The 13,699-nt window shown below is 34.5% G+C and overlaps 1 protein-coding gene across 3 annotated transcripts in view; it reads left to right on the top strand.

Annotated features, from left to right (window-relative positions):
• The window catches only part of PKN2 (protein kinase N2), a 132,051-nt gene that overhangs the window by 47,128 nt on the left and 71,224 nt on the right, over positions 1 to 13,699 (top strand). For all 3 annotated transcript variants that reach the window (XM_030866140.3, XM_060303182.2, XM_030866137.3), the window contains one exon: positions 9,175 to 9,329. In XM_030866140.3, the coding sequence (XP_030722000.1) occupies positions 9,240 to 9,329 (90 nt within the window). In that variant the 5' untranslated portion in view covers positions 9,175 to 9,239. The remainder of the gene's footprint in view (positions 1 to 9,174; positions 9,330 to 13,699) is intronic.

The raw sequence follows: 13,699 nt of genomic DNA, 5'->3' as shown, positions 1-13,699 counted from the left end.
CTGAGGAGATTTTAACCACGTTGTATTTTCTGCTGACTTTCAAAGTGGTATTTCAAACCAAAATGGATTTTCTGGGCTTCATCTCATAATTTACAGCCTTATAACCTTATGGATATTGCCTGAATATAGGTATTATTATCCTGTTGGCTTTGCCTCTTACCATGTTTAAAGTTGAACTCTTCCTTCCTGGGACACTGCCTCTAAATCTTTCCCTTTTGTTTTCTGTCCTGTTAATGGCATGACCCCTATAATCTGTAACTAAAATCTGACTTTTACTGTAGATGTCTGTCTTTCTTTACTTTCACTGTCCAGTGTAAGTCAAGTCACCAAGCCCTATAGATTCTACCTCTGACATAGGTCTCAAATCTGTATCTCTTCTCCATCCTTACTGCTAAAGCCTGCAAGTTAAGTATTTCTCTAATCCAACCTAAACACTACTACCAATATTTTTTACTTAGTATTCAGAATTGATCCTGTTACTTTCTTGCTTTAAACCTTTCAGTGGCTCTCCATTCCCTACAGAATACAGTACAAATTAATAGCATTACAGAGATGCCCTTCATATAATCTGGCCTCTGCTAATAACTTCAATTTCTGATTGAAATTGTTCCTCCCAAATCTAATTTTCCCATCTTTCTTCGTACCATTTATGTTTGCTCTTTTTTTATCTTTCTACACGTGTGTGTGTATGTGTGTGTGTGTGTGTGTGTGTGTGTGTAGATTGGCAAATCTAGGTGGTGGGTTTATGGGTGCTCACTATACCATTCTATCATCTTCTCAGTATATTTGAAAATGTTCATATATACACACATACACTGTTGCATGAATAGACACACATACCCATTTATATAGGTACATAGAGGTTGTACCTGACTCTAAGCCCTTTGAGAAAAGGAATTTTTTTCTCAAGTCCTTTGCACAATACCTGAATATGTATGATGTAACCAGTTCCCTGCGTTAAATTCCCTTTGTTCAAAATATCTAGTGTAGTTTCTGTTTGTCAACTAGACTGAATGGTATACCTTCTTTACATACCATATAACAAACTTAGAATACTTTAATTTCAATCTACCTAACTCCAGTTGACCTAAGTGCTGTCATTGTTCATATTCTAGTTCTATCATTTTATCTTCAGTTCCACAAGTTACATTAATTATTATTGTTTTATGTAGTCATTGTTGGTTTATAATTACCCACGTGTTTATCATTTTCTTTGTTCAACATTTCTTCATGCTTCTCAGGCCTTCCTTCATCTTGTTTCTTTTTCTTCCTAAAGGTGTAGACTTTAGAAAGATATTTCCCCGGGTATATCATTCTAGGTTGACATTTATTTTCTCTCAGTACCTGGAAACTATTATTTTATGTCTTCTGGATTCCCCTGTTGTTTTTGAGGGGGCAGTTACTGATCTAATGGTTAAACTATGCAGATATTCTGCCTTTTCTCCCTAGCTGTTTTTAAGAAACTCTTTTTCTGCAGTGTTCTGCTGAATGGTATAGATTTCTTTTCATTTGATCTGCTTGGGATATGTTGGGCTTCCTGGATCTGAGATTTGTGTATTTCATTGATTGTGGGAAGTGCTTAGCGCCTATCTTGTTGAATGTTGCGTGTCTTGTATTCCCTCTTCTCTTTCATTTTGGAACTCCAGTTAGATGCATGATAATTTCTTCAAGTCTATCTCCATTTCTCTAATTCTTTCCATGTGTCCAGTTTGCTCTTGACCAAGTATATTGTATTTCTAATTTCTGTTTTGTGTATGTATTATATATATATATATATATACACTTACTACTACAAGTTCTGTTTTGTTAATCTTGGTAATTTTTGATAGTCTCTTGTTTTAGTCATTCTTTTGATGCCTTTCTATTTAATTTTACCTATAAAATGTACTTTTTCACATTTTGTGTGAGGTAATGACAACAAATGAAATCTTTACTGTGCTACTCCTGTAGTTTTTTTCTAACTCACGATGAATTTTTTTTCTGCTGGAACTTTGTGATTTCTAGTTATGGGGCCATTTTCATTGGAACTTTATCTGTGGGAATTATTTTAGGTCTGGATTTAAAGTGCTTTCTTTCAAAGAGGACTTGCATTTGTTTCTGTAAGATGCCTGAAAGCATTATCAACCTGAGGTCAATTAAAATAAAATTTATGATTAATTTTTGGGGAGGCACATAGTATGATTTCCTGCCTCAAACCTGTATGAGAGCAGTAAGATTTTTTTTTTTAAAGAATATCCATTTCCCCTCCCCGCCAGTCACCCCAAGCCAAAAGCAAGTCAACAAATAATTCACCTGTTATGGATGACAACTTTTTAGGTTCCTGTCTTTAATCATGTTTTTCCTGATCTGACTGCCTACTTTCTAAGAGTCCTTGGGCCTTTTCTTGGGCTCTTATTAAAATCCAAGCTTTACTTCATCAGGATGATGAGAGCCTAATAAGTCTCTTTTGTTCAGAAAAGCAAAAACATTCTCAGAAGCACAAAGGTACAAATGTCTACTTATATCTGTCCCGGGATTGTGTCACATGCACCATGCATTCACTGCCTTCTCCCTATCCCCCAAATGCAAGTAAGTCTGAGAAATCTTGTTTTTTTGTTTTCTTTGTCCCCTTAACCTGCTCTTAATTTAAGCAAGAGAGAAGGAGATTGCACATGGAGTATTAAGTTAGTCAACCCACCATTTTAGGTACTTAAAGATTGCAAATATCTTCTGACTCTATAACTTATTTGAGGTGCCTTGTAGCACCTTGATTTTTATAGGTAATTGTTATCTCTTGAGTTATTTTTGTAGAATTATAATTTCCTAGGATGTCCTCCAAAGACAAAGATATCATGAAAAAAGAAAATTACAGGCCAATATCACTGATGAACATAGATGCCAAAATTCTCAACAAAATACTAGCAAACCAAATCTAACAGTACATTAAAAGAATCATACATGATCAAGTGGGATTTATCCTAGGTATGCAAGGATTTTTCAATATCCACAGATCAATCAGTGTGATACACAGTATTAACAAATTGAAGAATAAAAACCATATGATCAGGGGCTTCACTGGTGGCTCAGTGGTTGGGGGTCCGCCTGCCGATGTGGGGGGCCCGGGTTCGTGACCCGGTCTGGGAGGGTCCCGCATGCCACGGAGCAGCTGGGCCCATGGGCCGTGGCCGCTGGGCCTGCACGTCCGGAGCCTGTGATCCACAGCGGTGAGAAGCCTGCGTACCGCAAAAAAAAAAAAAAAAAGAAAAGAAAAAACCATATGATCATCTCAATAGATGCAGAAAAAGCTTTTGATAAAATTCAACATCTATTATGATAAAAAAAAAACTCTCCAGAAAATGAGGATAGAGGGACCATACTTAAACATAATAAAGGCCATATATGACAGTCCCACAGCTAACATCATGCTCAACAGTGATAAGCTGAAAGCATTTCCTCCAAGATCAGGAACAAGGCAGGAATGCCCATTCTTACCACTTTTATTCAACATAATTTTTAGGAAGTTCTAGCCATAGCAATCAGAGAAAAAAAAGAAAAAGGAATCCAAATTGGAAAGGAAGAAGCAAAACTCACTTTTTGCAGCTGACATGGTGCTATACATAGAAAATCCTAAAGATGCCACCAGAAAACTACTAGAGCTCATCAATGAATTTGGTAAAGTTGCAGGATACAAAATTAACATACAGAGAGATCTGTTGCATTTCTATACATTCACAGTGAACTATCAGAAAGAGAATTAAGGAAACAATCTGTTTACTATTGCATCAAAAAGAACTAAACATCTACAAATAAACCTAACGAAGGAGGCAAAAGAACTGTACTCCAAAAACTAAAGACGGTTGAATGAAATTGAAGATGATACAAACAGAAAGATACACGGTGTTCTTGGATTGGAAGAATCAATATTGTTAAAATGACCATGTTAGCCAAGGCAATCTACAGATTCAGTACAATCCCTATCAAAATACCAATAGCATTTTTCACAGAGCTAGAACAAATAATTTTAGAATTTATTATGGAAACACAAAAGACCCCGAATAGCCAAAACAATCTTGACAAAGAACAACAGAGCTGGAGGAATCAAGCTCCCTGACTTCAGACTATACTACAAAGCTACAGTAATCAAAACAGTATGGTACTGGCACAAAAACAGACAATAGATCAAGGGAACAGGTTAGAAAGCCCAGAAATAAACCCATAAACTTACGGTCAATTAATCTATGACAAAGGAGGCAAGAATATACAATGGGGAAAAGACAGTCTCTTCAATAAGTGGTGCTGGGAAAACTGGACAGCTACATGCAAAAGAATGAAATTAGGATGTTCTCTAACACCATATACAAAAATAAACTCCAAATGGGTTAAAGGCCTAAATGTAAGTCCAAAAACCTTAAAACTCCTACAAGAAAACAGGCAGAACACTCTGACATAAATCACAGCAGTTATTTTTTGGATCCTTCTCCTAAAATAAAGGAAATAAAAGCAAAATTAAACAAATGGAGCCTAATTAAAAAGCTTTTGCACAGCAAAGGAAACCATTGACAAAACGAAAAGACAACCTACTGAATGGGAGAAAATATTTGCGAATGATATGACCCAATGAAGGATTCATACCCAATATATGTAAACAGCTCATGCAACTCAACATTAAAAATAAATAAATAAATAAATAATGGGCAGAAGAACTGAATAGACATTTTACCAAAGAGAAAATACAGATGGCCAACAGGCATATGAAAAGATGCTCAACACTGCTGATCATCAGGGAAATGCAAACCAAAATCACAAAGAGGTATCACCTTACAGCTGTCAGAATGGCTATCATCAAAAAGTTACAAAAAACAAATGTTGGCGAGGAGGTAGAGAAAAGGGAAGCCTTATACACTGTTGGTGGGAATGTAAATTGGTGCAAACTGTATGGAGGTTTCTCAAAAAACTAAAAATAGAAATACATATGAACCAGTAATTCCACTCCTGGGTATATATCTGAAAAAAACAAAAACACCAAAAAGATGAATGCACCCCAATGTTCATAGCAGCATTGTTTACAATAGCCAAAGTATGGCTACAACCTAAGTGTCTATCCACAGATAAATGGATAAAGAAGCTGTGATATATATATACATATGATGGAATACTACTTAGTCATAAAAATGGCCAACAGAATTTTGCCACTTGCAGCAACATGGATGGATTTGGAGGGCATTATGCTAAGTGAAGTAAGTCAGACAGAAAGATAAATACTGTATGATATTGCTTATATGTGGAATCTAAAAAATATGATAAGTGAATATAACATAAAAGAAGTAGACTCACTGATACAGAGAATAAACTAGTGGTTACCAGTGAGGAGAGGGAAGGTGGGAGAGACAATATAGGTGTGGGGGAGTGGAAGGTACAAACTGTTGGTGTAAGACTCAAGGATGTATTGTACAACACCAGTAATAGCCAGTATTTTGTAATAACTGTAAATGGAAAGTAACCTTTAAAAATTGTATTAAAATTTTTAAAAATTAAAAGAAAAATGGAAGGAAGAAAAATAGTTTGAAAGGGAAAATAGGTGAAATGTAAGGAAGACAGCAAAGTGTTTCTCTAATCTCTAAATGAGTAAAAAGTGGTCTTTATAAAACAAGACATTTCTAAAGTTAAATTTCTGGCTTGGCATATACTTTTGTGACCGTTGCAAATTACTTAACCTCTCTGAGTTTGCTTTCTTATTTCTAAAATAAGGTTATACTACAAACCATTGTTAGTTCCTTTGAAGATTAGATGGCAGAAATAGCTGCTTAACTGAGCCCTGACATGTAATTTTATTGAGCCCTACACTTTAGCCTAAGCACTGTACAGGATTTATCTTCACAGTAACCCCAAATTTGTGGTTAGATAACTATAACACATATTACGTAAGTATCTGATCAAGATCACACGAATAAGTAACAATCACAGGATTTTAACCCAGACATTCTGACCTCAAGAGCCCAGACTCTTAACCGTTGTGTTATTTCTTATGTTCTTAAAATTCTTATTAAAACTGAAAGTATACTTTTCCATGAAAACAGTGTTAGATATTATAATATTATTACGAATTCACAGACCGATAGAATCAGTGGGTATTTCAGTGTTTTGGACAACCTTCTTTAATGTGCAAGAATTTCTTATATAGTATCTTTAATGGTTTGTAATCTAGCTTCTATATAAATGCTTCCAGAGACAAGGGATTTTATTACATTTTTTAAGGTAAACCATTTAACTTTATAAGGAATTTCTCTTTGTCCTGGGATGAAATTTTTGCACTCACTACATTTACCCTTTGGTTCTAATTCTCTGCCCTGTGAGGAGATAGTAAGAAGACAGCTTCTTTTATGGACAGTTGTTTAAATGTTTAGGCAAGAATCATTTCTCTTACCCTAGGCTAAACACCATCAAGTATTTTACAGACAACAAATTTCCATACTTTTCTCAGCTGAGGTCCTTCTACTCTGAATGCATTCCAGTTCTTTTTAAAAATGTGCTTGCTATAAATTAACTTTATGTACCAAATTTTGTATAATTTCAGTTTCTTCCAAGAGTCTTGTATCAGTTATGTTAAAAAAAAAAAGCAGGAAGTGGGGGAGAAAACCTATCTGTTCACAGATCTGAATGCACTTTTCAGTCATTGCTATAAATGTGCACTTCATTTATGGACTCAACAGAGATATACTTGACACTTGTACACTGACTAGTACTAGTTACTGTTTACTGGATATTTACTATGCACCATGGCCTTTTCTAACCTCTTTATACATAAATTATTTAGTCACAATAATCCTGTGAGGTAGATGTTATTTTCACTATTTAACAGATGAGAAAAATGAGGCACAGAGCTGTTAAGTAATTTATCCCATATCACATGGTTTGTACTAAATCTCAGTGCCAAAACTGAGATTCAGACTTAGGCACAGCCAGTAGAGAGAGAAAGAGAGAGAGAGAGAGAGTGTGTATTTATTTATGTCTTAGTTTAGGCTGCTTTAACAAAATACCATAGACAGATGGCTTAAACAACAGAAATTTATTTCTCATAGTTCTGGAGGCTGAGAACTCTGAGATTAAGGTGCCAACATGGTCAGAGTTATGGTGATGGCCCTCTTCCTGGTGTGTAGACAGTGTCTTCTCACCATATCCTTACATAACAGGGAGACTGCCCTTATGACCTAATTACCTCCCAAAGGCCTCATCTCCAAGTATCCTCACGTAAGAGCTTCAATTATGAATTTTGGGGGTACACAAACATTCCGACCATAGCAATATGTTAAGTAGTTCTTTTGTGTGCCTGATCTGAAAGCTTGTCTACCTTTTATAGTAGTTTTCTTTAAGCATATGTCAACTTATAAAAATCAACTTTTGGAGCAGCTCATTTGTAATTTGGGAATTCAGTAGCAATAGAAACCTTTCTTTTTTTTTTTTTTTTTTTTAATTTATTTATTTATTTATGGCTGCGTTGGGTCTCTGTCGCCGTGCGCGGGCTTTCTCTAGCTGTGGCAAGCGGGGGCCACTCTTTGTTGTGGGCTTCTCTTGCTGCAGAGCACAGGCTCTAGGCACACGGGCTTCAGTAGTTGTGGCTTGTGGGCTCTAGAGCACAAGTTCAGCAGTTGTGGCACACGGGCTTAGCTGCTCCGTGGCATGTGGGATCTTCCCGGAGCAGGGCTCGAACCCGTGTCCCCTGCATTGGCAGGCGGATTCTTAACCACTGTGCCACCAGGGAAGTCCCAATAGAAACCTTTCTTGAATTTGAATCCTAGTTAATAACTGTAACTTCCTGATATGTAAAGTGTGGATAATATCTGTCTCAAAATGTTATTTTAAGGATTAATATGCATACATACACATTTGTGTGTGTGTATAATTATACTGTTATATATGTAAGTATACACACATACACACAGTGTTTAGTATAGCTGTTTACAAGGCTTTTAAATGGTAAAGAGGCAGCATAGCACAGCAGTTATTAAGCTAGACTTTGGAACAGAACTGACTTACTACCTGTATGACTTTGGGCAAGTTTCTTAACTTCCCTGTGCTCTAGTTTTCTTTTCAGTAATATAGGTGTAATACTTGTTTCAGGGTTGTTATGAGGATTAATGAGTCAATAAAGCCCTTAGATCAGGACTTAGACCTTGTAAAGTAGTATGTAAATGATAAAATAATATTATTTTATATCAGTATCTAACATAGCATCTGTATTTTTGTAAGTTAATTAACAAATTATGTTCAAATGTTTTTGAACTAGTGACTTTTTTTTAAAGAAGTATAAAACCAAATATGAAACATATTTATTAAAATTGGTTAGTCACACCATCTTTTATTAGAGAGAGAAGGGAACCCTGAAGCACAAAGGTTAAATGACTTGCAGTTTAAGCAGTTTTCTGGTGATTACCAAGCTATTTATAACTAAACCAGGTCTATTACCCTAGTCTTGTAGCTTTATTTATTTATTTATTTTTTTAATCTAGAGACCTGGTGTGGATAAAACACAAAATAACTTCAATATGAAGAAATTTAGTTATGTGGTAGAATTATTAGATGTGTTTCAACACTAATGAATTACTGAGAATAGTGTTCTATTTTGAAGTTTTTGTTTTTGTTTCAAAATAGAAGCACCATGGTATGCTTTATGAAAAGCAGTGGACTATACCCCCTACCATCATAGTAGAAAGCAAAATGTGAAGACTTTTATGCATACACTTAGATTATTTTCATTAATGCTAGCATTATATTTGAAGTACCCTTAGTCCTATTTATAGGTAATTATTTTAGTATAATTTGTATAATTTTGAGTATGCTTTGTTCTCTAATCAATCAGGTAATAAGTAGGGAATTTAGTTTAATTCTTAAATACGCTAGTCAAATTGATTTGATTTAATTTTAAAGAAATTGTGTTAGAAAAACTTTGGACAATGATCTAACTCAGCTTCAGACTCAATGTAGTCACTTCTGCAGTATCCCTGGCAGATAGTTCTACAACTCTACTTGAATATTTTCTTGACTTGAATTCTTGTATTTTCTGTAAGCATAAGGAGATTCCATTTAAGTGACTTCAAGCTCATCTCAAACCTTGTAATTCTTTGAAAATATTAACTTCCAATTTTAAGCAGCAATTGGTCCTAGTAAATAATTTTTAATATACTATTTAACTTACAGATTGCCCAAGGACTCCAGATACTCCCAGTAGTGACCCTCGTTGTTCCACCAGCAATAATAGACTGATGGCCTTACAAAAACAATTGGATATAGAACTTAAAGTAAAGCAAGGTGCAGAGAATATGATACAGATGTATTCAAATGGATCTTCAAAGGTAAGTACAGTAAATAAATGTAAGTGTGTATACAGTCAACCCTTGTTATTCACCGATTCCACATGTGTGAATTAACCTACCTGATAAAATTTATTTGAAACCCAACATCAGTACTTGTGGTACTTTCACAGTCATTTGTGGGCAATGCACAGAGGGGTAAAAAATTTGAGTTATCTGATGTGAACGTTCACAGCTTATGTTGAACAAGATGATACTCTTCTTGTTTAAGCTCTTATGCTGTAAACAAGTATCCTTTTCATCGCCTATTTAGTACCACATTTTTTGCGTTTTTCTGCTTTTCATGATTTTGCTGTTTAAACGCTGTATTAGGATTTCTGAGATCATTTTAGCCTCCAAATCTGTGTATTGACAATACAACAAATTGGAAACAAAAGATTTCTAAAATATTATTTTTAAAATTATTTCTACCAAAATCAATCAATAAAAAATTTTTAAGTAAAATTGTGAGTAAAGGGTACACAGGAACTCTCTACTCTCCACAGAAAACTACAACTTTCTGTAAATCTAAAATAATTCTAAAACAAAAAATTTATTTAAAAACGTTTTGGCTATAATGAGTTTTCCATCACTACATACAGATCTTTAAGAAAGGACAAATGAAAAGAGAAGACGTTCTGTCATTAATGATTGTTTGGACTAGATCTTTGGGTTCTCAGGGAATCTGGTATGGGCATGTAACTCCTAATTAAAAACCAGTGTTACGGGGAACACTTGTTACTAATAGGAATGTGTCCTTTTTCTGAGATATAATGTGGAAGAGAAAATGATAGGAACAACTGAACCGGATTAACATGAAGGTCCTTTCCAATCTAAGGTTCTATAGTTTTATAATTTGCAAAACGTCTTAGAAAGGTTGATTTATTATAAAATCCACCATTCTACTTTCAACTCATTTATCTTAAAGATTTTTGCCTCTGCAAATCAGTTTCTTCCATATTTTAATAGATCTTAAGTAATTTCAGAATAAAAGTTTTAGGTATTTCTTTTTGTTTTTTAAGTTTAGGAAGAATTTGAAATTGGGGGGAGTGGAGGGGACAGTAGGAATCTTTGCTTGGAGACAAGTACCCTATGTACCCATTCAGATGAAATTTGTGAAGATGCTGAAAAGAGAGAAATGTGTATATGTATAAGATTTTTTTAACCTTATTTATGAAAATTAGTTCAATTGTATGCCATATTTCAAAATAATTTCTAAATTATTTTTAGAGAAATGTATTTATTCCTACTGGATGTATTACTTACATGATCCGATACTTGATAGTATACTACTTCACTAACTTTGAACATTTATTATGGGACTTCAATAACTTTGAACATTTATTATGGGATGGTAGAGTTGGTTTTTCTATTGTTTTTAATATTGACCTTTAGTTTGGGTTTTTTTTTTTTTTCATTTTTATCAGATGTTATTTTGGGCTTTTTTTCTTTTTTTAAGGCAAATACTGTGTTCTTGGAACTGTGAATGCACCATATTATGCTGAGTGTTTTAAAGTTAAAACACCTCTGGAGTAAGGTTTTTTAACCTACGGTTGCTGGATTAGATTGAGAGGTTCATGAATCCTTTGAAGTTATAGGAAAAGTGAGTGTGTATATTGATAAATGGATGAATAAGAGGGCCATAGGTTTCACTGTATTCTCAAAGTGGTCTGTAACCAACACCCCCACTTCCCAAATTTAACAGGTTTATGGATGTATTAAAAGGGAAATAGATAACTTACAATAACCACAAGTCCAAAATAAACAGGGCTAATAGTAAGCCTGCTAAAACAAATAGATAAGTTCCAGTAGCCTTTTATTTTTAATTAGGAGATCCATTAATTTGAGAAGGGGTCAAGTGGAGGTCCAGAGCATATTAACAGCTGCTATAGTCTCTGAGGTAGGCCTGCCAGTTATTCTTGTCGAGATTTGGTGGTAACTGTTTCATTTCTCATCTTTAAACTTCTCATAGGATCAAAGTATATCTTTATGAGAATAGGGAAAGTTGTACATTGAAGTTATATAGAATATTAATTTAGTCATTACGTAGTTAACAGTTTGATAACTATTATGTTGGGCTCTGGAGTATGAATATTATAAAAGTAGTGTCTTATACGTAGTAGGTACTCAACAGATAATATCCTGCTTTCAAGAGACACACTACCTAAAAAGCAGATCTCATGTATAAATAACTACAATATATAATAGTGGTATGTTCAAGTTACTTAGAAGCACAGTGGAGAAGAATCACTTAACTATCAGAAGAAATAATTAAAGTCTTAGTATAAGACTTGAAGGATGATTTAGAGTTTAAGAAGGAATTACTTTCTAGGGATAGTGATGTGGGTAAGCCCAGTATATACAGGGTAAGGAACTGTGGGATAGAGTGGCTTGCTCTAAGGATGTGCTTTCGTATGGCAATTTCTTATCTGACATACCTGAGGGAAGGTAGGATGCACTTCTAATGGTAACAGTCATCAACTCTAGCAGTTATTTTCAATGAAAGGCCATGCCCTACTGGGGTAACATCTGAATCTGCAGAAAGACACCTTTTATTTGGGAAAAGTCCTTCAGATGAATCCAACAGGACTTTTTCTGTTCCCCACCAGAAGAGCTTTAAGCACATGAAGTATAGTGAGAGGTGTAGCATAATGAAAGACAAACCAGATTATAAAGTACTTTGTACAAAATTAAGCAGTTGAGATTCTATCTTAGAAGGTGTAGGGAGTTGCTGAAAGACTTTTAGCAAAGAAAATACACGATCAGATTTACAGTTTAGAAAGTTCACATCCATCTTCCTCAGACTTGAAGAATTAATTAGAGAGGGTCAAGTCTACAGGCAGCAAGTTTAAGGAGGCTTCTGTGGTAGTCCAGGTTAAACATGCTTAATGCCTTTTGTAACAGCAATGAAAGCAAAGAAGAGAGAGTCAAGCAGTTTTGGTAGAATAAATGTGTGGTGTCTGGATATGAGGAAGAAGGAAGAATTGAAGATGGTTCTTAGATTGGTTATGTGAACAGACTGATGAATGGTGGTACCCTTCACAATGATAGGTAATTCATAATGGGGAGCAAATTTAGTGATAGGTATGATTAACTCAGCTTGGCAGTAGATAGTCCTCTTCAGAACTCTGGTTATTGGATTCTGTATGATAAAATTATTACCCCTGAACATTTTATAGCCAAAGTTGTCTTTTCAAAAGTTAAGTCAGATATTTTCACACGCTTGTTCAAAACCCTCCAGTGGCTTTCTAGCTATTTTAGAACAAAATCCAGAGTCCTTACTGTGATTCTGCAAGTTCATACATGATTTACCCCTGGCTACCTTCCAATCTTATCTTCCAAAACTCTTTCATTCTCTCTCATTACCCTCTAGCCATATTGACTACTTTGCTATCTTTTGGACATACCAAGGACACTTTTACCTCAGGGCCTTTGCATTTACTGTCTCTGCCTAGATAGCTCTTTTCCCAAGTACTTTCATGGCTTTCTCTCTCACTTCATTACAATCTCTACTCAGATGCTGCCACTTCAGCAAGCTCTTCATTACTATCCTATGTAAAATAGCAACCCATGTCTTTCCTTATCCCTTTCACTGCATTACCACTACCTGAAATAACAATCAATTTCTTTATCATCTATTTTCAACATTAGAATGTAAATTTCATGGCTAAGTAGTACCACTGGTTTTCAGAATAATCTCTGAGGAGTTGATAAGACATGCTGAAGAAATGTTTCCTGTTCATATATTCATATGACAAACTAAGCTATTTATTAATATCTGGGGTTCTTTCTAGCCTCTATCACTTTTTTTTTTGTTTTTTTAAATGCTTCCAAGTCTTTTCTTTTTCCTCATTTGAAAGTACTGGACCATCTATCTAGGCCTCCCTTTCTCAGATCTTCCAAAATTGACATATTCCAGTCTTAACCTATATTAAAAGCTCACAAAATTTTTCTGGATTCCGTCCACTAAAACTGATCCCATCTTCCTGTGAATTTTTCTGTGACTACTTTTAACATTCTGTTACATATAATAATATCTGTATCTCTTCAAACTATAAGTTTTATAGGGTAGCATTCTAACTGATTAATCTTTGTATTTTTACTGGATGTGGCAACATTTAATTCATGCAAAGTAAGCCATAAATATGTAATGGAAAAATAAAGATAATTGGTTTATTTATTTCTGAAAGCTGTGTGTATAGTGTAGTTTATTATTTATAATATCACACTATGGCTTTTAAAACAAAAAGTTATTTTTTATAAAGTAAAAAAGTATAATTTGAAAATATAAAATGTACTTGATTTTTATTTATAATTGTAAAATATTGTACATTTGAAATATAATTACTTGTAGAATGTAGTATGCTAATTAC

This window comes from Globicephala melas, chromosome 1 (genome assembly GCF_963455315.2).
Source record: "Globicephala melas chromosome 1, mGloMel1.2, whole genome shotgun sequence".
Classification (NCBI taxonomy): domain Eukaryota; kingdom Metazoa; phylum Chordata; class Mammalia; order Artiodactyla; family Delphinidae; genus Globicephala; species Globicephala melas.
This window is presented reverse-complemented; position numbering and strand designations above follow the sequence as displayed.